Here is a 23,313-nt window from a genome sequence, read left to right on the forward strand (position 1 = left end):
GATACATAGCTGTGCCCATGTATTCTATACTGCAGATGTAGAGACTGGTTCATATCAAAAGACTTCTGTCATCGCAAGTCACTCGTTGTCCACCCTTCCCGGATCTAGTCTGCAGCATGATCATGACAGGATACTATCAAGCCCGGGGACTTGCCCAGATTGAGCAACCGCTCCGGGCTTCCCCAGATCCAGTGTATTGGTATCCCCACAAAGTGAGGCATTTCGTCGAATCAAAAGGAAGCCCACAGGCTGCTACTACTAGTCGGCGACGGAGGCCGAAGCCGAAAAGCGGAGGCGAGCTTCCAATCCACTGGATCAACAGTATCAATTACTGAAGTAGGAAATAGGCTAGGTCGTCGTGATATTTGTTTTCGCTCTATAAGTTCGCCGATGCAACCTTGATGCTGTTGCAAATAGTCGGTATAAATACTGCTTGGGTGTCGCATGGGAGAACCTCCAGTGTAGAGTACATCCCAACGTCTGGTTACATTTGGTGGAAATGAGCCATACCCTTAGTAAAGTCCTATGCGGCCTTTCAGCTTTGGCTGTCTCAGCCTTCGCAGAACCAAACTCGAAGTGCTCTGCTGATAGCATCTCCATCCCAGACGCCATTGTGGACTCCATCAATCGTCACACACTCGGTGACGCGATCCCACTTCCCAACACCGTCGCATCTTGCGGCGGATCAACATTTAAAGTCAACATCACAAGTAACCTTTGCAGAGTTGTCGTCAATGTTACAACGAGCACTTCCAGCTCAACCCGCATTGAAGCTTGGTTGCCAGATGATTGGAATACTCGCTTGCTGGCAACCGGAACGGGTGGTATTGGAGGATGCATCGATTACCGGTTTGTGCAAAATGGCGCTCATCTAGGTTTTGCAAGTTTCGGCACCAATACCGGCCACGATGGAGAACAAGGGTTTGACTTCTTCCTCAACCAACCTGAGGTCATCAACGACTTTGGACATCGAGGTATCCACGTCGAGGCACAAGTTGCGAAACAGATTGTCAAGCAGTATTATGGAAAGAAAGCATCCAAGAGTTATTACCAAGGTTGCAGTACAGGAGGACGCCAGGGTCTCCAAAATGCTCAATTGTACCCTGAAGATTTCGATGGCATCCTTGCCGGAGCTCCTGGTATCGATTGGCTCCACATCGTGGCGTCCAAGGGTATCCTAGCTCGGAGACTCGGATGGCCTGACCTTGAGTCTGATGCTTATGTTCGACCGGAGCAGTGGCAAGCCATAGTTGCTAAGCAGATTGAAATGCTCGATCCTCTAGATGGTGTCAAGGATGGAATTATTGACAACCCTGCTGCACATGCGTTCGACCCTGCTATCATGGCTTGTGGCACCCAAGATCTGAACAGCTCTTTGTGTCTCAAGCCTCAACAAGTAGCTTCTGTTCGAGCTGCATATGAGCCCCTTGCTGACTCTGAGGGTCGTATCGTCTACCCAGGCTTTAGCCTTGGCGCAGATACAAGTGTCTTTTCCGCTAACCAGATCAACGGAACTGCAGACTTAACCTACAAGGTTCTCCAGGTATGTGATACTAATGCTAATTCAACCTGTCATGTAGGCTAACGAGGTCTAGGACTTCTGGCGTGGTGCTGTCTACAATGATTCGACCTGGACACCGCACAGCTTCACAGTGAAGGATATGGACTTTGCCATTAAACTAAACCCAGGAGGCGTCAACGCTGCCGAGGCAAAATTGGACAAGTTCTATGATAAGGGCGGCAAGATCATCTCGTACCACGGTCAGGCGGATCAGACCATTACCCCCAAGTTGCTCGCGGAATACTATACCAAAGTCCAGAGTAACCTCAACGCTACCCTTGAAGAGATGCATTCCTTCTATCGACACTTTTTCATTCCTGGGATGTATCACTGCTCTGGGGGACCTGGCGCTTTCGATATCGGCCAGGTGTATCCGATGGATGATGATAGACTAAACGCTAGAGAAAACGTGCTACTTGCTTTGACAAAGTGGGTTGAGGATGGCGAAGAGCCTGCCAATCTTGTTGGAGCGAAGTACGACACTTCTGGAGAGGCCACGGCTTATCGGAGTAAGTAAGCCTTCTAAAACAAAAAGAGTGAATTCCACTAATAATGTCCAGAGTACTGTCCTTACCCCTACGAGAGCAGGTGGCATGGGTCTGGAAACACGACTAAGGCAGATAGCTGGGATTGTGTCATGCCCGGGCTTTGAGGTTAAAACGATAGTTTACATAACCATAACTGTGAATGTTGTTATTACGATCCTATTATATCCTTTATCTATGAATATGAAATCATTACGCAGAGTAAAAGTTTCGACAATATCGCCTTGTCTTCTGATGCCGATGAAAGTGATAACAATATGATCCCCATCCTCATCCAGATCAATCATGCAGACGGTAAAGTGTTCGGTCAACCTTTCGTCCAGTGTGGGGGTACTTTTTTTCTTTTTTAGAGAGTCGCTTCTTGAACAAGAAACCTCAGACAACAAGATCAGCAGCGACGTCACTGTAAACAATATAATCACAACTTACAAGTGGCAAGGCCGAAATGATTATTGGTTAAGTTCTAAATAGGTTTTTGTTCATCAAGGTTACATACAATGCATCACTTGTAGTATTTGGTTCACATAAGTTGTGGAAAGATGGATTTAACAATGCAAATTGTTGTTTTATATTTTCTATGTAGCGATTGACTGAGAATACATGATCAACAGCTCTCATATTTGGTCCAAAATATTTAGATAATTGCTTTCAGTACGCCTGCATACCAATAACTCCGCTATTAAATTGGGCATAAATCATAAAATGGATCTTGAAAACATTTTCCATCTCTTGATTCATTTTGGATTACTCAAATAACCTTTTGAGTCTATCATGACATCTACCTGATAGAGTTGATACCACCAGCAGATAGAGGAGGGGCCTTATCACCGGCCTTGTTCTTCTCATCAATCAATTCGCCGATAGGCATCTTGCCAATGGATGTATCAACACCATTGCCAAGGTTTCCTCTGTTGGGAGCCTCGCGAGGAACGAATCGTTGGTAATCAGAGCCCTGATCCATCCTGTTCTGGATAGAGTAGTCACCATCGTCAATGGATGGTCGCTTGCCAACGGGAAACTGGTTGCTTGACATGTTTGAGCCAGCAGCGGTAAAAGATGGCATGTTAGAAAGATTGCTGGTGAGAGAGCTAGGTGCCTGTGACTTATTGCTAGCAACGGCACCAAAGTCGTCGGAGGGACCGTGAGACGGGAATGAATCCATTGACGGCTCAGGGAAACCTTGGACGGCGGATTGAGAGACACCTGTGGCATGGGTGTTCTTGTCGGTAGTGCCGAAGTCGGGCTTGGGTGGTATTTGTGGTTTTTGGAGGCTATGGGACATATCATGAGCAGTCTTGGAAGCCATTGCCTTGGAATCGTCGAAAGACATTTCATCCTTGGGGTATTTGGAAGAGACATCTCTAGCCTGAGTAGGTTCAGAGGAGCTGTGGGGGACGCTGGAGGTGATATCACTAGCAGTCTGGTTGTTACCCTTCATCACTCCAGGGACCATGTTGACCGCACGCTGTCGAAGATTACCGGCAGTATCCTGAGCGCTGGAGGTGAAGCTGGTAGCACTATCTTGAGCCCTGGAAGTCAAGTTCGATGCGGTGTCTTGAGCACGAGATGTCATGTTTGAAACAGCAACCTTGCTGTCCTGTGCGAGGGTGCTGGCCTGGTCAATAGCAACGTTGCCGATTTCCTGGGCTCGTGCAATTCCATCGCGGGCAATGCCTCTGCCTTGTGGGGATCTGATGAGGGGAATGATGTAGACGGCTGTCAAGGCCAAGATGGTAATTCCGAAGGGTGTCATGAACTGGGTAAGGAAGTACAGAGAGGTAGCGATGACGAAGGCCTGTTCATGTTAGTCTTTGTTCGAATGTTCTGTTACTTTACATACAGAAAAGGTCTTTTCGAGATCCTCAGCAAAGATGACCTTCTGCGCTTTAACAGCAGTGTATTGGATGAAGTCGTGAATATCCTTCAGAGTAGCATTGAGGGTTGATTCGGGAAAGGTCTTGTACTGCTTGGGTCGCATTCTAGAGACGAAATTGTTGGGGCCAAAGGAACGACCGGCGAACTCGGCTAGGGACATTACTTTCAATGGAGTTAGTTTCACTTCAGTATCTGGTTCTCAGTGTGGGAGCTGCTTACCTCCGAGGCCAATGGCGCTGGTTTTGAGTGCTAGTTGGGTAAGGCGAAGATGGTGGACAGCGAGCAGAAAGCCGAGGGCAGCAAAGTACGATCCGATGGTTCGAGCTGGATCCTCCCACTAACAAGTGTCAATATTTCTCCTCAAAGATATGGCACTGAAATACATACACTGATGTACTTGTAAAGGCTGTCCTGTTGGGCAACAATGTCCTTCAAGGGACCCGATCGTCGTCGCTGTCCATTGAATTGAGTTCCAGCAGTGTCTTCAGCCATTACGGGCTGGAAGTTGTTTTGAAGACCGCTCATATCGGCAATTGGTGACTGTCAAAGACGATTGACAATATTGTTGTGGTGGAATAGATTGTGTCAATTGATAAGTAGAAAAGATAGATGAATAAGAATGACAAGCCACGAATTGAGCCAGCACCAGCCCTTTATCTGGGGTTGTCTCGAGAGCTGACTTGACTTGAGTTTGGGGCTGAATTGCAATGCGTCATCACATGTTGGTCGATGCGCTCATAATGATTTTCTGGTTCCTGTCGTGACATCAGTTATTAGTCTCAGCTGCGTCATTGTGAAACCGGCCTAGTTCTAGTTTAGAGCCTCACGAGAGTCAACAATGCTAACGTCTTGGTCCTGTACGACTAGAGTGACACCCACGTCATTTTAAGCGTCACCGTCCCAGTATCGAGATCAACAATTGCTTTTGCCTAGGTTTCTGAAGTTGCATAAAACACGGCTAACACGGATGCAGTACAAAAGCAGGATTGACGAGGAATTCAACATCGTGTCCTCTTCCAACTTGGCACTGGGGAAAGTTCGCACTAATGTCTTTGATTGACATCATGGCGTTCCTGAGACAAAGAGAAAGCACGCGACTCCAAGCATTTTCCTGCTTGTTCCAATTGACTAAAAAGATCGCCAATTAGCTACTCTTAGTGCTCAGTTCCGGGGCATTATCCCTATGCTTCCGGTAAGCCTCAATAACGAAATCAATTTGGTCAACGCAAGCGAAACGGACAAGTAACATGTTATTAGTAATAGTGACGATAAAATGGAAAATATTAAATGGATTATTTACAGTCAATCATTAATTGCTTATAAGGCATTTAGTTTGCACGGTTTGTGGATTAGTTTTCGCATTAATCTGCACGTGTTTCCTGCAGAACATAATCTATTTTGTCTAGCAAAGTTTTCGATCAACTGATTCACTGTCTCTGACAGCTCCCCTCAACATCACCGCCTTTATCAAAGAAGAACTATCGACTGAGGTCAATCCTCCAGATAGCCGTCATGGCCCGCGATCAGATTCACATCTAATAACGCGGTTCGGCGGGCTTCCACTTCCCGATGAGGTTTTTCTTCTCGATCTGGACGCGAAAATGGGCGGCTGCGAAGTTCTCAATTTCCTTGTCTGGAGGGCCTTTCAAGAAAACAAGCTGAAGCTTGGTGGGAGTGATGTTGATCTCGACACCCTTCTTAGCCAATGGTTCTCCAAGCTTCATGGTCTATTGGTCTGTTGACGCAGATACATCGCTCTTGTGAACCATGACGGTTGTGACGTAGTTTCTAGGCATTTTGAATTCCTTGGTTCTGGAATTAGAAATATTTGTCGTTGTGAAAATTGTTAGTGACAGTAGAAAGTCGTTGTGTGGAAAGTCTTTCCTAAGATGGTTGCAAAAAATACATTGGGAGAATATGCATAGGTCTATATACATAAAGCACAAGATCTGTTCAATTAACATTTCATTATTCTTGTTACTGTCAATGAAAGCGGCACTATACTGGATAGATGCCCTCGAGTGAAGAACAGCCTGGGCTTTCGGAGTCTTTACAGTTAAAGCTATGCAACGAGTCACAGTGAATCAAGCTTCCGGTACAAGCAGAACGAGTTGCTAAGATGGAAACAATCGCCGGTTCTGGAAATCTGTGTACATCCGTTCATAAACCTCCGGGTTCACATAAGGAATAGAAATTGGGTCGGTTGCAGTCGCAGAAAAGAGAGTATCGAAATGCTCGGATAGCCCTGATGCCTCAACCGCCCGCTTCATATCATATTCCTGCCTATGCATATCCGACTCCAAAGGCTCAGATATCATCAATAAATCGTCATGCCTGGAAACTCTCCAGACATATTTGTCGCCAGTGTTGTCAAGAAAACGCATCAAGCTATACATGTGGCCCGATCCACTCCCTCTCTTACGGTAGATTGTCTTGATATAACGAAGTTCTTCCATATTAGATTGCGTAGTGTTGAGATCTTTCTGCTGTTTAGTTACGAAAGACTTTGGGAGAAAGGAGATAAGTGTTTAGATGGTTTTTTATAGTTCAATTCAAGTGGAACACCTATCAGTGACTGAGAAACCACAAGTCTTGATTCAACACGCCAAAGCTGTCAACATCGATGCCTAACAAGCATTCTTTGTCAGGGTTCCATCGATATAATACTTTGGAACATCACTAGGGTCAGTATTTGTCACAATAAGCACTTTCGACCAGTCTTTATGAAGATTGTTCTCGTCCATCGCAGTAAACAGCTCGTCTCTTGCTTTCTGTTCCGTTGACGGCACGCAAGGAATAGTCAGCTGAAGTATTGTTTCGTTTAGATGCAGTGCCATGTTGTATCTCTTGTCTGTAGCAGTTTGGAATTCGATCAGCTTCGACATATCGAATACTGCATCTTCGCTCTTGTAGAACAGTGCGTGAAGAAAGTTGACCATGGTTCTGGAGTGAGATCGTTTCTTTGTGTTTCCTGGGAGTTTTTGTCGATTGACGGAACGAAAATGTAGTCCTTGTCGGCTTATATACAAAGATGCTGTCCGTGATACAGTCTTTCCCTACGGTGCGATTGAAAAGAATTCAGCCATCCACTGATTGAATTATCAGTACGTGCCTCAAGGCTGCGCATTGAGGGATTTACCAGTTTCTATCAGACGCCACGACTTGACTTTGACACGATGAAAAAACAATCATGAATATTTATAGCAAGGGTGCGTGAACGAGATTATGTTTCTATTGCTGAATAACTCTCGAATACGTTTCCGAAGTAGGCAAGCCTCTGCTTCAGTGAAGCACTTGTTTCCGAACCCAATGTTCATGCTTATATCTCAGTGATTTCCTCGATTGCATTGGTCCGCACCTTAATAGTTTTTAAAAGCAACCTTGCCATCTCCCAATTTTATTTCGTCGATCTCGTCTTCAAGATCAATGATGATCCTCCCTTTACACTTTAGACTTGAGTTATAGTTTGTGACAAACTTTGAGTCCGTAACGCAGAATCTACGATATCCTCTTGTTGTCAGTAGCTCAAATAGCCTCTCTGTTTCTAATTCTACGTCCGCCGCTATTGAACAAGCTATGAATTTTAGATTTCCATAATTGGCACTAAATGTAACTAGATAGTGTGGCCTGAATGTATGGAAATCGTTTGCTCGGGGCTCCGGGCTCGGAGTATCTGGCGTTTGATCGTCGGCGAAACGTAGCATGAAAGTACATGCGGCGGGTGGAGGAAGGCATCGCTGGTAGTGAACAGTTCTTGTCAACTGTAGTGTACCGATTTCTAGTGTAGATGTCCTGATTTGACTATCCTTCTCATGTACTTAATGTGCCGTTGTATGATTCACACAAATCGTAATAAAGAGGTAGTGTTTCTCCCTTCTCTTCTCAGTGATTCTGAATCCATTGACCAGTGCTCACTCAAAGTGCAGAGCCTGATGTGAAACACATCTTATTACCAAGCTACGACATCAATGAATCAGTTCTGATCAACAATGTATATGGTACTTCATGCATTGTTTCACATATCCGGAGTTTTCGAATCACAGATTCCACGGAGGCATTGATCTTTACTCTCAGCCTTCCGAATATCTCATTACTCAAGCTAGTGAGTTTTTAATTGAGTTTGCAATATCCCACGATTCGACAAATACCTAGATCCAGGCTATCAACCCTCAAGCCTCGGGCTTCTGGCCATAAAAGACGGTGCTAAATTGGTAATCTGTCAGTACGATATCGCCATCTGTGCCAGTATTCGCAATGCAAAAGATACTTACACCTCGAGATATGAATGCAGATCTGGATTGGTCAACTCTTTGCGCATCTCTGCCAAGAACAACTGCACATCCTCAAACTTCCACTAAAGCTCAGATAGTCAGCGCTGTATCTATTGGTTATCGGAGATAGACTAAAAATCTTACACCCAGCATTTCAGTCAAGCCACGAATAGAGAACCCCTCAAGACCCTGGAGCAGGAAGTGACGATTCCAGGCACCCCATTGCTTGAGCGTCTTGTCCTTGGGCCATGTTCCGACTGGAACCTTGATTCTCCGACCTTTTACGTTTATGAACCCGGCATCACTGATTGACTGACCCATCTTGTCATCCCAAAAGAAGGACTTGCCCGTGATTTTCTCGATCTCTTTGAATACTTCAACCCACTTGTGGCAGGTGGAGTCGGCTTTTAGGGTACCGTCGTCGGATTTTGCGTTTCCCCAAAGCTCGACACTTTCTAGCCAACCCCCGGGTTGCATGTGCCTACTAGGGTTAATATATACCACCAAGCGTTAACAAGGGTGACTCACGTGTAGGCCTTCTTGTAGAGCTCAGTCCAGTCAGGAATACAACCTATCATGGCGCGGACATGAATGAAGTCAAAGTGATTATCAGGATATGTCCAGTCTTGCGTGATATCGTCAACTTCGAATCGACAGTTGGGAGGCACAAATTTGGGTTGAATGGGGGATAAGTCAACGCCAATCACATCTGCTGATGGGTTGGCATCGGCAAACTCGCTGCGAAGAGTCAGACTTTAGACTTCAATGTCCCCTGAGAATACTCACATTGCCCAAATTCCAGTTCCACATCCCAAGTCCAGAACTCTCTAACAAGTAGTTAGAGCGCAAAGTGCCAATATCCCTTGGTTTTGAACTCACCTGTGGCTTTTCGGGGATCGGAGCCTCTTGCAGCTCACCATCCAGAATAATCTTGTACACTTCGTGCCTGCCAACGTTAATAACGCAAATCTCCTAGAGTTTATAGACGTACATCAAGTCTTCTGCTTCCTGCTGGCGATCATCATTGGGAGCCCTAACAATAGTCAGTCTATCCTCATAAGAGAATCCGAACATCGCGATTTGCCCACCAGTAAGATCCATCCTGATAAGCATGGTAGCGTCGTCCGTTCTCCCACTTGTAACTTAGGATGGATGATCGAAGTGACTCGGTGTCGGTAATTCCCGTCCTAGTACCCATTAGTGCCAAGTTGGGACCCTGAACCCAGTAGTTCTATAACGCTTACGATTTACTGTAGGAAGAGTCGGAATCGTTATCCTATTGACCGTAACATTAGTAGATTCCAAGGTCAATCAGTCGCTGGGACAACTTACGACTTCAATTGCAGGCTGCTCTGCAACAATGTGATCCAATCCAGTTGGTGATTGGCGACCTCGGGAGGATCTGGACTTGTGCGATTTTGGTGAAGACATATCCGCTCAATAAGCTTTGGAAATAATTTCTCACTCAATAATTGTGAAACTGGAGGGTTGGAAAAGGTTGAAGAAAAAAACCGCTTTGTGGCCCGTTGTTGGTCTTCATGAGGGGTTTTCAACAAGATCCTTGCCCATGCTGTACAACCAACAGAATTTGTGAACAAGGGAGTTCTGCCCGTCATACGATACTCACCCGTGGAACTGTCAAGAGTCTTGTCGATCATCATATCATGAAGTTGCTGTTCCCGTCTTTACATCCTGGGCTTTGCTTGGCGCTGTCAAATCCCAAGATATGGCCATATATCAGCCCTGTGAAACTGGTTGAAGATGCTTTTCTTCGGATGGAACTGAATATCAAGTAAGGATTGACTCTTACTTTAATTTTTCGTTAACCGATAAGTGATGTGCTCTTTGGAAAATCTCCCTTTGATCCATGTTTCGTGCATGATCCGCATGAACGCCAAGAATGCTGCCAGGATACACGTCGAGGGACCTCTAGGACCTGAATACATAACCCCTCAGCAACTATCTTCTTTCCTCGATACTCTAACAGTCTGTCGTTGAGCTGTCATGGTGTTATCAGAGCTTTACCAGCGTATCATTGTTGTTACTGTAGAACAAGAGCCTGACAAATGCCATTGTGAAACAAAGCCTTATCATGCTTTGGTCCAACGTCCAGGCAAGGGTCTACGTGGGTTCTGAAAAAAAGGCTTGGTGTGATTAATACACATATTCACGGCTATGTTTTGTTTCGCATTTAAATTCTCCGTTTAACCAAATCTTCTCCGATATCCAAATAATCCTGCCTTCATCTAGACGGACTAGAAACGTCTGGAAAGTTAGAGGCAAGTGTGGATGCATGTTATAAACGGCCTCGTATGATACTTGCGGGCTGGACCACTGTCCACGACTCAGCATTTCCAATGATACGCCAGCAGTCTATTCGTTACTGCTCTGCCTTCCCTTTAGGGTATAATCCCCACTGAAGCTATCACAGCCAGTTTGACTAAGTACATAACCAAATACAACATCGATATCAAATCCTTGTCGGTAATCTCCCTCTAGCCCTTCGCAAACAAAGGGGAGGAAAATTCCGACTTTGATCCAAACCCCTACCCTAACACCTCGCTAAGCAAGGGTCCCCCCTCTCTGTGGCTTAACTGATGTAGTCGCTAGCTTCGGTGTGGCTGCATCCATAACGACAATTCGCGGTCATGTACCGCGAACGCCACATCAGGGGATTTCTTGATGTTACTTGTTTTGGTCATTGTTGCCCTCGTAGAATGAGTGAGGAATCAGGTATTGCGATTCTTAACGTTTAATTTCGTTATCAGCATCAGCGTATTGTGATTTACTGTACATGAAACCATATTATGAAAGGATCAAAGTCAAAAGTCTAGAGCTGGGGACGGGAAAGTGGGAAGCACACGACTCTAAAATGCACTTATCAACACGCTTAACCTCATTTGGGCCACACAGCGAGTTTCCAATGTTTGGGCAGCATTGATCACCCACGAGCACCCTTTCGTTCGGCTCGGTTCGTTAGTGTCGGGATTCAAATCTACACTTTGACATGTGTATCTGGTTGGTTTCTTCTCTCTGGCGCACGGAAGATTGACAGATCCAGGGCTGTGTAACAGGGTGCTTCAGATGATGTGATTCAGAATTTCTCACATTAGTGCACATGACTGCCGCCATGTTTCTATATTCCGACAAAAAGCGGAAGCGGAACAAGATGTACGTTAAATTTACAAACCATTAGCCTGACAGGGGTTCAAAACTAAGAGACGAATTACTGTAATGGAAGTGAATATTCGTTCACCGACGACGACTAAACATTAGTACGACAATGACCCTGACGTTCGCCTTCCCCTTTGAAGGTAACTGAAGCGAAACGACGCATCGACAGGTGCCGAAAGTCGAAACTCTATTTTGGTACCGTTGGAGGATCCCCCTCCTTTCCCCGTGGGGACACGAGTCAAGGCCCCCTTCAATCCAGCTTAGTTACAGCCCAAGCTTTCTTAGAGTTTGTTAGTTTCACTGCCAGAAGCTCTAGTCTACCAACCATTTATTTAGATGGATGCCCAATTTCATGACTACGGAGAATCCGACTTCAGCTTTCAGATTAGTATCAGTTATTTAACAGGGATTTCGCGTTCACTGGCCAATGTTTGACCTCGGAGAGCATCCCGTTCGGGACGCACTCTATAAATCCGGGTTTCGTTTTTGATTACCTGGTACGTAAGTAACACACTTGTGGCTTGAGTAGAGCCAGCGACCTGATATCGAGTCAGGATCAGGGGTCAAGACAAGCTTCAAGATGTGACAGGCGCAGGCAGTGCACATGCTTCTCGATCTGTCTAACTGAAAAGGAGGTTGATCATCTTGGCCAGGATAATCCCTTTAAACTACTCGCTTATGTCTCATTGCTTTTTCCTTTAGCCTCGTGTCACTTTGCTCATCTTTGTTTCTTTGTGTGACTTGATCTGAGTGATCGACAATGGCGTCCGCACCAGTACCGGTATTCTTCGAGCTCAGTTGGTCCATCCTGTCAACCATATGCATGGGAAATGTTCTCCTCGGATGTCTAGTATGCGGTATCACTAACTGGACGCTGCTGGCCGCGGTGCCTATGTTTTCATCAGCGGCTGGAGCTATCGCAAACGGGCTATGTTATTATGTCTACTATCAGCAACATCCCCCGATCTATATCGCGATAGCTTCTGTGTTTGCAGACATCTTCTGGCTGGTACGATATCATTCACCAACTAGTAACAGCTCCAACTGATGATTACTAGCTACAAGAAGCCGGACTATTGTTTTACAGTTACATCATTCTAAAGCGAGTTCTCCGTGGTTTGAGATGGAGAGTGTTTGCTTCTCTCTTCTGGACGGGGATTGCGGGTATCGTCATGGTACGAATCGTCATCATCGCCTTCCGAGTTCGCTCTATCCTCGCCGAAAACAACGACCTACTAACGACCATAAACCACATCCATATCGGCTACTTCGGTCTTATCGCTCTGCTCGAATGTCTCAGTGCCTACTTTCTCATGGTTCTCTTCACCTCCGCCAAAGCCTCATCGGCCGAAATTGCACGCAGCGGTGGTCTTTTCCAATACTTAGCAAGGAGCACGGAAATGAGAGTCGCACTTCTAGCCCTACAGGGTGTACTTCGTGCTGTTACACATTCATTCAAGACTGCTGGTCAAACAGCTGAGAATATCGCCACACAACTGGATCGCTTTTTCTATGCTATCTTTTGCCTCTATTCTATGGTCTTGTAGTAAGTCATATCCTGATCACTCTGACAATACTTGTACTGATAATGGCAGCATTGACCTCTTGTCCTCCAAACTCAAGTTCAGCACTGGTAGTCAAGATTACCCATCATCTCGAGATCGTTATCACCAGAACAGCCATCAGAACCACTTCACTCCATCTCAGAGGGATGAATTCGGCCAGGCTAGATCCAGGCATACTGTCATTATCAACGGGGGAAAGTCCAAGACGCGAAGTGATTCGACAGATCAGATTATAGAGTGCAATTCGTCACAGGGCGATCCCTCTATCAAGCTTGATGACATGGACGTCAAGGGTATTGCGATTAGTTCATGACCTACATTTTGTTTTCCTACAACTTTCTACTCTTACTTGGTACAATACCCAATTTTCTCTTTTTTTTAAACCCATCCCACAATGGTAAATAACTAAGTATATACGAAATATATTTATCAATTCAACAACCTGATCTTAGAGTCGCAGTAGCAGACCCAACCAGACAGCCAAACATAGGAATAGTAGTTGAGGCTATAAAAATAATTTTCATTGGTTCCTAGTGCCACTAATTACAATCGTCGTAGATAGAAGCAGGCAATGAGGTGTATCTCAACCGTATGACAAATTACAACAGCTATCAGCGACTGGTCCCCTGCTCTTCACCCGTTCCTTCGGTGTGTATGGGACTGTAGCCACCACATATGATGAGAAAAGGGTCAAAACGCCTTTCGTACTGGACTAAAAAGGCCATATCACGATCGCGGACGTTGTGGCAGCTCGAAAACTTCAGAGGCTTGGCCCATCGTCTGATGACATCTCGTTTCCCAAGTTAATCATAGATTCTCCATGTTTAAACTCATCTGAACACACATCACATGAGTATCGTCACAATGATCTTTGTCTCATAATCCACGATTGGAACTTGTGATAGTTTCTGCTGAACCATCCCGGTTGGCTCATTGACTTGCCATGGCTACTATAAACGCTCTGTAGTGACTGACTTTAAGGCTCTCTTGCGTAATCTGACTTCCAATGCTTCCTGCCGAGGGAACCAACTGTTTATCACTTTCCACTCCTTCTTGGGATCCACCAACTCAATCTCAAAACGCGTAAGTAAGATAACAATGACCTTATATGTTTGGAAGAGGCCGATGTGTTTTCCGATGCAAATACGACTACCTCCTCCAAAAGATAGATCCGCTTGGTTCATCGCCAGTAGACGGCCCTGATACTGCTCTTCTGTCTCGTCTTCGGAGCACAGCCAACGTTCAGGTCGGAAGTTGTCAGCATCCTCTCCATAGACTGCTTTATTGCGTGCCACAATGTACGGGTTCATACCCAATACTGTACCACCAGGGAGAAAATCGCCATTAGGAAGAACAAAACCCTCTTTAGGGACAAAACGTTCCATGGTCATTGACACACCAGGCAGCATGCGCAAAGCCTCTCGACATACGGCATCTGTGTATGGCAGAGCTTTGGCGTCCTTATACTCAGGAACTTGCTGGAATCCCGCTTGCAGTATCTCTTCGGTAAGGCGCTTCCAAACTCTTGGATGCTTCAGTGCAAAGTAGAGGGCGCTTCGGATAGTGATGGCAGTTGTGTCGGCTCCAGCAATCATGTTAACCATTAACCATGAGATAATTTGGGCGTCGTCAGCTTCATCCAATTTGGAGTTCTTGATTCCGATAAACTTGTCAAGGAAGTCGGGTTGATCAGGGTCGTGATACTCTTTGCCGTTGCCTTGGTACCTATCGATGAGGTGCTTGACAGAGATTCCGGCAATGGTGTTGAAACCAGGAGGTCCAATTTTGCAAACAGGATTTTTGTCAAAGATACGATCCAAGAATGGCATCGTACCTACGACAGTGAAGTAGTCCATGGCCTTGTCTGCATTTTTGAGAGTGCCATCGAAATCATATCCTTTCTCGAGATACCCGATAGGCTGGGAAAATGTCACGGCGCCGACAACATCTCAGGTATCTGACACGTTAGTCAAGCTCGTGGAGGTTTAGAACGCCCATTAATGGAAGATGATGCACTTACAGAACAAAATCCATTGACCTAGGTTACAACCCTTAGGTTCAGCATTGTCTCCAGTGAAACGCTTCTCTAATTCATCGCACAACTGGTTGATGACCTTGTCCATATGGGGCTCGAGAGTACTGACGCCAGCACTAGAGTAGAGTTTGGCGATAGGTTGTCTTTCCTTTTTGTGTCTCTGAGGATCGGTTTGACTGAAGAGGTTGAGCACAATCTGCCCATTAACCAGGGCGCTGCTACCATGATAGAAGGGTGTCTAATGTGTTAGGACGGTTATACTAGTTGGAAATTTGATGGTAACTAACCTTTAACCAGTCGCCCTTGGTATTGAAGATTGTCTTGATTATCTCGGGAATGTCGACGTCAATGATATCAGGAGTTATTCGGATGATTGGTCCGTATTTCTTATGTAGCCTCTCAAGAACCAGGTGCGAGTCACCAGTGGAGGCTTGATACAGGTACCAAAGTCTCGTGAACTCTACATGATTAGCATTTTCCATTTACGGACATGCATCACTCACTTGCGAGAAACGGCCCAGGGTACTTTTTCAAGGGTGAGGTAAAGTATGAGGCAATGGTCCATAACGATAACGTACCTACCGGGACGATAAAAAGCAGAAAGAGAGAAGGGGAAACAAGGCTGGAGATATGCCTCGCAGACTCCATGATTGGAGTGTCATGTACTGTGTGGTTAGCCATGTCAAAGCGCAACAACCTTGGAACGTATTTCCGTGGGCAAGATGGGATGTGCGTCCTCTCGGATATTAAAATGTTTCTTGTCGTAATTCTAACGCTCTAACCGATGCACCATCAGACCCTGTTTCAGCTCAAATAATCACGGCTCATTGCATGCATTCACTGGGGCAAGATGGGCCGCCAAGGTTACATTGGTCATGGTGATAAAGACAGCAGGTTATTGTGTCGTACAGGGGTACACAACACTTGGCTGGGCGCATACATTGTTGACTAGGGGGGCAATTGCTGGCTTCAAGGTGCGAATTCTGAATGTCGTGTTACAGTTACTGACAGACCTGGAATGGTGATGTAGTCTTGGTATAACGACAACTGAAATCACCTTCACAAGAGACCGTGAGACATTTCCTGAAATCCATATCAGAGATGAATTATAAACCATGCATTAAGTGAGACGCAGGAGTATATTCTATATATATTAATGCTCGTTCGATACTTGATCTACATGAGCATTCGCTGATGTGTTGGGTACTCATTTCTCCTTCAAGCCCTATGCATTCATACGAGGAGGGGGCTAATAGAAGGGCCTTGTCCCTAATGCTTGGCTCATGGATGTCGCAGCCAACCGGTGATCAATCCGTCCACCCGCGAACGGGGGAGGCTACACAGGGACTGTGTTCCAACGACCAACATTGTGGAACGCTTGCTAGGTTGTACAGGATCTTCCAACCCGCCCGTCCCGCGGGTAAAGGGAACGCTTGGATCCTCTTGAGAGGACGCAAAAATCAGATCACAATGATACGTCCATTCTCAAAATGACAGGAACTGTGCCTCGCGAATCACTCTCGACTCCTGCTGGTTGCAGTCATTGCAAACAAAAGCAAAGATCATACCCACAAAACTCTGTTGTCAACACCGATAATAATTAAATCCCCGTCTTTCTCCCCTAGAACCAACACAACCCCATGACCGATGCAATGTCAGAACTGTTATTGGTTATACATATGTATACATGCATTAATTAGGTCGCGTCCTACTTTAATATCTACCCAAGTCAGCTGCAATTCACTTGATGGTGTCCATACCGTCGATGAAATAGCCTTCAAAACGTTTGCAAGATGATGGGAGGCAAGGCTCCAATGGCTATGGCCGTTATGTGGTCATTCGTAGCCCTGACTTGGATCTTTGTCTTCTTACGTCTGTACACACGAGCTTTCATCATCAAATCCGTCGGCCTGGATGATCACACATATTGGCTCAGTGGTGTAAGTCTCTCGTCCCTTCTACTTGGTCTTTCTAACAGACTAGGTCCTCCTTCTTATTTACACAACATTCGTACAGATTGCCGCGTACCATGGATTCGGACAATCCATGCCTGGCCCTGGTGCCTCCGATCTCGCCTTCGACCGCGCTGCCTACGCAATCAAGAACCAGATGATCGGACAAACGTTTGCAGTTATTGGAATGTCGGTTGCTAAGTTCTCCCTTGGATTCTTTCTACTACGTATTGTTGTCGAGAAGTGGCAGAGGATCACCATCTGGTTCGCGATAGTGACCTTGTCATTCTTTTCGGCTCTTTGCGCTATAATGTTCTGGCTTCAATGCAGACCAGTGACAAAGATCTCTGACCCTATTCGGGTCGAGGGTGTTTGCAACATTTCTGTGACTCCATATGCGGTCGCACTGGGTGGTAAGTGACCTTACTTCTCTACCGGATACATACTTACATAGCAGTCTGTTGTGTTGTGGTCGACTTCTTCTTTGCCATCTTCCCTTGGGTCTTTATCTGGAAACTCAACATGAAACACAAGGAGAAGATGACGATTGCTGGAAGTATGGGTTTGGGCTTTCTGTAAGTAATCTGTTGAACATTAGTGATTCCATGTCTGACCTTGTAGTGCCGGAATTTGTGGTATCATCCGAACTTATGAAGTTGCAACCGGATTCACTGCCAACTTCTTGTGTAAGTAATCTCAACTCATTACACGACACGACTGACAAAACAATGGATACTGTCCCGCTCATTATATGGTCTGCTGCCGAGATGGCCATCACGTTGATTTGCATCGGAATCCCCATCTTACGTCCACTCTGGCGCAGAGTCGTACGCGGATCCAAAATCTCCTCCGAGCGATATTACAGGAGACAAGACGAAAATGATGGAGAAGCATTCAAGTTAGGTAGTATGCCTCTCGGATCGGATAAAGGGAACAGTCGAGGCTTTCCAAATGCTCCCGTCAAGCTTGGAATCCGAGGGCCTGGCACTATAACCCGCATCGCTGGTGACAACCAGAGCGACGAATCAATCCTTGGACCGGAGTATCGTAGAGGAGGGCCAGGTCCTGACGGCGGAATCTGTGTTAAGCAAGACTTTCAAGTAGACTGGACTGATGCAAAGGATATTAGTCAATACCTAGTCCAGATGATCCGGGATCAATTGTTGGTACTAAATGCAAGTAGTAAATGTGTTTTCTGAACTGTACTCGAGGCATGCTTATCTAACATCATACTATAATTCACTGTGTAAGACTAACAAAGTTTTTTGCACAATCATACTCATTGTGTGTACTGCTAAAGGTACAGTGTGAAATCAATAATCTAAAAATACTTCGCTACAATACATTGACGCTAATTTTACACAAAATATGACCACTTTTCTCTTCCGTGTCGCCAAGAGGTAACACGCGGTACCCCTTCTTCAGATTGCTTACTTTTGCTATCCCTGATTGAATCAACATAGGTCGACCATTGGACAGACTCTTGATAGACCAGTGCAAGAACGCCAAATGAGGATACTTTGTTCCCATAGAAATGTCCAGATTCTGGTCAAAAACAGCACCTGCTCCATGAGTCAACACAGCTGTAGTCCGGACTGTTTGACTAGGTATGTCGGGTAGAAGAAGCTCAAGCTCGACAAACACAAGGCTTTCGGCCCCTAGCCCATGTACTCGTGCCATGAGAACATCAAACGCGATGCGGATCTGTTTTGGTTCCGGTTGTACTTTTAGCACATATCCCAGGCTCCCAGTGAACATAGCATCGTTCAACCTCATATTGAAATCGTGTGTTTGGTAGTTGAGAGCCACCATCTGAACACCGTGCTGCCAACACATCATTGGGTCAAAGTTGGACGAATCGACACGATTTGGATCAGGATATACTCGAACCATGTGTTGTGTGTCAATCAGCCCAAGAGACTTCTCCTTGTTGATACGCTTCTTGAGTTTTGTCTCGGAAATAGAGTAAATAAAGTTCCTGTGTGAATCTATGGCGTCTGCATGGGGCAACCGCTTGCCGGCACCATAGATAGCCAATTTTTGTAGTAAATCTTCTTGAAGACCTTCCTGCTGCAAGCGATTTGTGACTGCGGCTCTTTCGTCTCTCCTTTCGGGCTTTGCATCAGCTTCATTATGCTTCGGATCCAGGCTGACGGTGTCACGATCTTCTTCGTCACTGTCTTTTGAGCTTTTATCTTGTGGCATCTTGGCTTTGATCAGTATCTTTCCCCGTATTTGGCTTGGCGAAGGTAATGTTCTCAGACACTCCGGGATCGGCTCAGTGATTAAATTTGATCCAAACACTTCGGTCATAATCTGAGCCATAATGTCCCTTTGTGAGCTGCAACAGTGGACCTCTAATGACAACCATAGAGGCAGATCAGAGCTGACAAAAGCATATTCTTTAATAGTGTTTATCACAGATCGAAAGCTGACAGACTTTGTGAGACTGTATCCATGCTTAACAATAGGCTGACCATTTCGCCCATCCCAACAGTCGATTTCCACTGATCGGCAACCTTGGGATAGAGCTTCGATGTATCCCTCCAATTTTGAACGAGTGGCCACTTGACGACCGAGAAGGTACGTGTTGTGAGAGGTGGATATGAAGTACTCGTTGATCGGACGGTCCAGGTCTTGATCCATTGACGTATTTCGAATTGCCGAGTTTTCCTTGGAGACAAGATAAGAAGCCAGTGTTTCAGGTGAGACATCAGCAGCTGACTTGATCTCTACATCTGACTGTATTGAAGCAACAAGAGTTGTGGATGAGCCGCTAAAGCCTCTGGAGATCTCGCAAACGTTGGTGTGTTCGTCTTCCCCTTGCACATTCCTCATAAACAGCGAAAGGACTTCCGGTTGTATCCCGCTGATAGTCTTGTTGCCAAATATCTTGGTTTCGCGACTCAATACCATATCCAATAAAGTGTTTGACTCAGAAGAGTGGCTCCGTTGCAACTTCACGAGCTCGTTGTTCTCTCCAAATATTGATGCATTCCCTGCCTGAAAGCGTGTCAGATGTTGTCTCTGGGGTTGAAGATAATGACTTACTGTTGCTTGCATATCGTTCTCAACGTCGGAGATAACTACTGGGTGCCTTCCAAATACAAGCTTGCTAAGATCAAAAAGGATGGGTATAAGAAAAATACAAACAAGGACGACGGCGTGTCCAAAAAGGCTTATGTACGCGACGAGCATTTTGCCCGAGTGACCTGTCACTCCTGGCAGGAATCCGATATGCAAAGAGGATAAAACTATTCTAGCCGTGGACAGAATACCAGGAAGTGATGTGAGATGAGAGAATCCAATCCAATAAGTCATCGGCATGAGATGCATTGCTTCGCATGCCAAGAGGAGGCCAACCTGAACAGAATTGTACGTTTGAAGACCACCGAGGATGCATCCACGGAATAGCATTAAGAAGAAAACAACTAAAGCACAGTATTTCTGAGCTATGTTGTCTTCTCTTCTTGCACGGGTTGGATCGTGTATAACGAGAGATGCCATCTCAGGGTCTTGTGACCAGCTCCAATAGAAGCCTGCCAGCAACAGGCTTAGTACTAGTATGGCCATCACCGAATTTCGATAGCCGAAGATAGTTCCATCGACAAATTGATAAGTTGCCCAAGCGCTGAGTGGGAGCATGAAGCAGCTGAGAAATAGTCGTACGACAGCCCAATACTGAGTTTTGAATAGTGATACCAAATTCGTAGAATCTGATCTAGGGCTCGAACGAGTATTCTCAAGTCGGTGAATGATGTAGGAAAATATATAAAGAGAGACGAAGACAAGGAGTGACAAAACGAATGTATTCATCCAGCTCTGAGGCTTAACTGCCGATCCAGTCATTTGAGTCAATAGCTCCAGGCCTGGAGTTCCTGTGATCGTTCCATTGTGCTCATAAATTCCGTCTTTAACTCCTGCTCGTGCATATGGAGATGTGTTTTCCACTATTCCAACAGGCAGCATCAAGGTAGACCAGCCACTGAGACCAACCAACGGTTGAAAGAAGCCAGGGTATTGCAGACTCATCGCGCCTGAGAAGAATATGAATTGGATGTATGCCAGTACATCTATTGCTCTGGCAACAAGTGGCTTCTTTTTATTGTTGGGCCTTGCGCTTCGTCGGACTGGCCAACATGCTGTGATGCAAGCCAAAGCGAAAACAACGATTGGAAACCAGAGGCCGAGGAGTCGTATCGCTCCAGGAACTGCCGGAGTTAAAACGGCCCTGACGCAAGATAATGTGGTGTTGTCGGGGGTGGTCAACTCAAAGGTGGTCTTGTACGTGTCGAGTAGTTTTGACCGGTTGAATGAAGTAGTGATGGTGAATATCGACCTTGAGCCAATCCTTTGGGTTGTGAAGCACGAGTTATTAACAATCTGGCCGGAGACGTAAGGAGTGGCGTTTCCATAGTCGACAATTGAGAATCGAGGAGTAATATTAGAAAAGTTAACTTCGCAGGAGTTACGATCCATCAGTCCAGCAATGAGATCGAACTTCCAGTTGAAAGTATCCCTTCCCCTCTCAACCGATGCACGGAAACTCTCAGGAATAAGTGAAGAAGAGTCATGACCCTCAGAGCAGTCTTGGAACTGAACATATGCACCTTGACAGCCAGCTGTCAAGAGCATGTAGAGCGTAACTCTAGACAGCTTCATTGCTATCTGCTGGATTCGGCCATGGCGGATGTGAGAGATCAAATTGGGCAGTGTCTGGTGGATCATGTTTGTTTGGCCCCTTGATTTTTTTGAGTTGTAGCCACTGATGACTAAGCTCGCTAATGAACTAATAATAGATAAAACAGCCAAAATTGGTGCTTTATACGAGTTGGCGGCCCACTTGGTGCCGCTCAATGCTCCCTGACACGGTACCAGATGGCTGGGATGTCACATTTTTCGACTCGACAGATCGTTCGATGAATCCAGGATGTATGTAGAAATTCCGCCCTCTATGGATTTTGCATGGCTAGAGGCCTCCTGTGAGTTTCTCGTTTTTTCTTTGCATAAACACCAGTCAGTCCCTGCCACTTTTTTTCTCTATGGGTATTTGAAGGCTTCTTAGCACATGTACTACCCTAAACCTTGGTCTTGATGTCGAGAGAAAATGAAAGGTCTAATCTTGATCACCGAATAGTGAATTTGGGTTTTGGTGTGCTTCAAAGTCTAGCGAAGTTTACTTCTACAGTTCTTGGTGTAAGCAAAGATAGACTCATCTGGGCAGATTTAATCGTGAAATTGAGGTTATCTTGTTTCTTGACATGTTGCCGTGACTAACAGCAAAACCTCTGCGTACGCCTTGATTTCCTCTATAAGATCAAATAGTTGACAAAATAGCTTCAAGCTTCTTCTCAGAGTATGTACGACGCTCCTTTCTCGACGGCAGCGGTAACTCGCAGAGTGGCTTGTACCGCTGCTCGTTTGGCGTGTTCGTCCCGTCCACCCCACGAAACGTTTTCTCGGATTCTTCACTGTATGGGAACCGGTTGGGTAGGGCCTTGATGAGTGGAGTCGTCAAAGGATTACGCCAACGGCGTCGCGATCAACTGTGAGACAGAGGTAACATCATCACTGACATGACTGATACCTTTGAGGTTGGAGTCTTGCTCCGTAGTGCGCAAATCTCTGAGAGCTTTTTTTGAGCGGGGTCGATGCCATTGTACTCTACGTGCTCACTGCCTGGTAGGAAGTAGTATTCGGGGACAATGCCGATGCTGTCTGATTGCGGTGGTCATGTTATCCGAATAAAGTTAGTGGCCAGAGTTTGAAAGGGTGAAAACACCAGCCTGTCCTTGCATATAATGTTTACTTTGTTTTTGTTTTTGTCTTGTAGTAATCAGATAGAATACCACCTCACAAATCGCACCGAAACTGCAATTACGATCACTCTTACCGGTCAACAACATTCTCGCGAATAGTTGTTGCGTGTGAAGACTACGGCCATAATGATAGCGCATGTACCTAAACAAGCGTGAGGTGATGTCTCAGAGGAAGATACAGTATCGGTCTTTGTTCGTGTTGAGAGCTCTCGGTATTCTAGACAGGCAAATGCATTACACCCTTGTCTCCAGCTCAGCCGTGATTTAAAGCCTGTAACGTTCGTCAAAAGCCGAGGTCGGTTTTATTGAAACGGTACGTGCTTTCAGTTCAGTTTTCCTGCATTGGAAAATCTCAAACCACACCCCTGCCCGATCATGGTTAACTAAATGCCAAGAGTACATGTTGTTGGCAGAAGTCCTAGTGCTTACTATCAACAATGTCAAGTTATCGGAAATCGGAGTATGGATGCCAAGTTTATTTCCTGAGATTCCGGCCGAAAACTTAAAGACGGAGAA

General features: G+C 45.7%; 9 protein-coding genes across 9 annotated transcripts; 4 read left to right on the forward strand and 5 right to left on the reverse strand.

Annotated features, from left to right (window-relative positions):
- Positions 1–499: 499 nt before the first annotated feature.
- Positions 500–2,213, forward strand: FSST1_008746 (Tannase/feruloyl esterase; the record flags this gene model as incomplete). The annotated part of the gene is made up of 3 exons (XM_083225656.1): positions 500–1,543; positions 1,596–2,070; positions 2,122–2,213. 3 exons carry the CDS (start codon positions 500–502, stop codon positions 2,211–2,213), a joined length of 1,611 nt encoding a protein of 536 aa, XP_083084707.1.
- A 671-nt stretch (positions 2,214–2,884) lies between these two features.
- Positions 2,885–4,506, reverse strand: FSST1_008747 (Reticulon-domain-containing protein; the record flags this gene model as incomplete). Its single annotated transcript, XM_083225657.1, has 4 exons — positions 2,885–3,901; positions 3,947–4,143; positions 4,201–4,318; positions 4,369–4,506. 4 exons carry the CDS (start codon positions 4,504–4,506, stop codon positions 2,885–2,887), a joined length of 1,470 nt encoding a protein of 489 aa, XP_083084708.1.
- Positions 4,507–6,608: 2,102 nt separating this feature from the next.
- On the reverse strand, positions 6,609–6,920 carry FSST1_008748 (uncharacterized protein; the record flags this gene model as incomplete). The annotated part of the gene is made up of 1 exon (XM_083225658.1): positions 6,609–6,920. One exon carries the CDS (start codon positions 6,918–6,920, stop codon positions 6,609–6,611), a length of 312 nt encoding a protein of 103 aa, XP_083084709.1.
- Positions 6,921–8,150: 1,230 nt separating this feature from the next.
- On the reverse strand, positions 8,151–9,683 carry FSST1_008749 (S-adenosyl-L-methionine-dependent methyltransferase; the record flags this gene model as incomplete). The annotated part of the gene is made up of 10 exons (XM_083225659.1): positions 8,151–8,184; positions 8,253–8,335; positions 8,397–8,733; positions 8,781–8,990; positions 9,039–9,079; positions 9,132–9,198; positions 9,244–9,285; positions 9,341–9,439; positions 9,497–9,528; positions 9,585–9,683. The coding sequence occupies 10 exons, from the start codon at positions 9,681–9,683 to the stop codon at positions 8,151–8,153; spliced, it is 1,044 nt and encodes a 347-aa protein (XP_083084710.1).
- A 2,503-nt stretch (positions 9,684–12,186) lies between these two features.
- FSST1_008750 (uncharacterized protein) lies at positions 12,187–13,304 on the forward strand (the record flags this gene model as incomplete). The annotated part of the gene is made up of 3 exons (XM_083225660.1): positions 12,187–12,435; positions 12,485–12,972; positions 13,022–13,304. 3 exons carry the CDS (start codon positions 12,187–12,189, stop codon positions 13,302–13,304), a joined length of 1,020 nt encoding a protein of 339 aa, XP_083084711.1.
- Positions 13,305–13,941: 637 nt separating this feature from the next.
- FSST1_008751 (cytochrome P450) lies at positions 13,942–15,707 on the reverse strand (the record flags this gene model as incomplete). Its single annotated transcript, XM_083225661.1, has 4 exons — positions 13,942–14,939; positions 15,012–15,264; positions 15,314–15,486; positions 15,530–15,707. The coding sequence occupies 4 exons, from the start codon at positions 15,705–15,707 to the stop codon at positions 13,942–13,944; spliced, it is 1,602 nt and encodes a 533-aa protein (XP_083084712.1).
- Positions 15,708–16,819: 1,112 nt separating this feature from the next.
- FSST1_008752 (uncharacterized protein) lies at positions 16,820–17,672 on the forward strand (the record flags this gene model as incomplete). Its single annotated transcript, XM_083225662.1, has 4 exons — positions 16,820–16,966; positions 17,010–17,391; positions 17,436–17,553; positions 17,600–17,672. 4 exons carry the CDS (start codon positions 16,820–16,822, stop codon positions 17,670–17,672), a joined length of 720 nt encoding a protein of 239 aa, XP_083084713.1.
- A 34-nt stretch (positions 17,673–17,706) lies between these two features.
- FSST1_008753 (uncharacterized protein) lies at positions 17,707–18,177 on the forward strand (the record flags this gene model as incomplete). The annotated part of the gene is made up of 1 exon (XM_083225663.1): positions 17,707–18,177. The coding sequence occupies one exon, from the start codon at positions 17,707–17,709 to the stop codon at positions 18,175–18,177; it is 471 nt and encodes a 156-aa protein (XP_083084714.1).
- A 136-nt stretch (positions 18,178–18,313) lies between these two features.
- Positions 18,314–21,706, reverse strand: FSST1_008754 (PLC-like phosphodiesterase; the record flags this gene model as incomplete). The annotated part of the gene is made up of 2 exons (XM_083225664.1): positions 18,314–19,981; positions 20,030–21,706. 2 exons carry the CDS (start codon positions 21,704–21,706, stop codon positions 18,314–18,316), a joined length of 3,345 nt encoding a protein of 1,114 aa, XP_083084715.1.
- Between the last annotated feature and the right edge of the window lie 1,607 nt (positions 21,707–23,313).

This window comes from Fusarium sambucinum, chromosome II (genome assembly GCF_050947815.1).
Source record: "Fusarium sambucinum isolate potato_lamoka chromosome II, whole genome shotgun sequence".
NCBI lineage: Eukaryota > Fungi > Ascomycota > Sordariomycetes > Hypocreales > Nectriaceae > Fusarium > Fusarium sambucinum.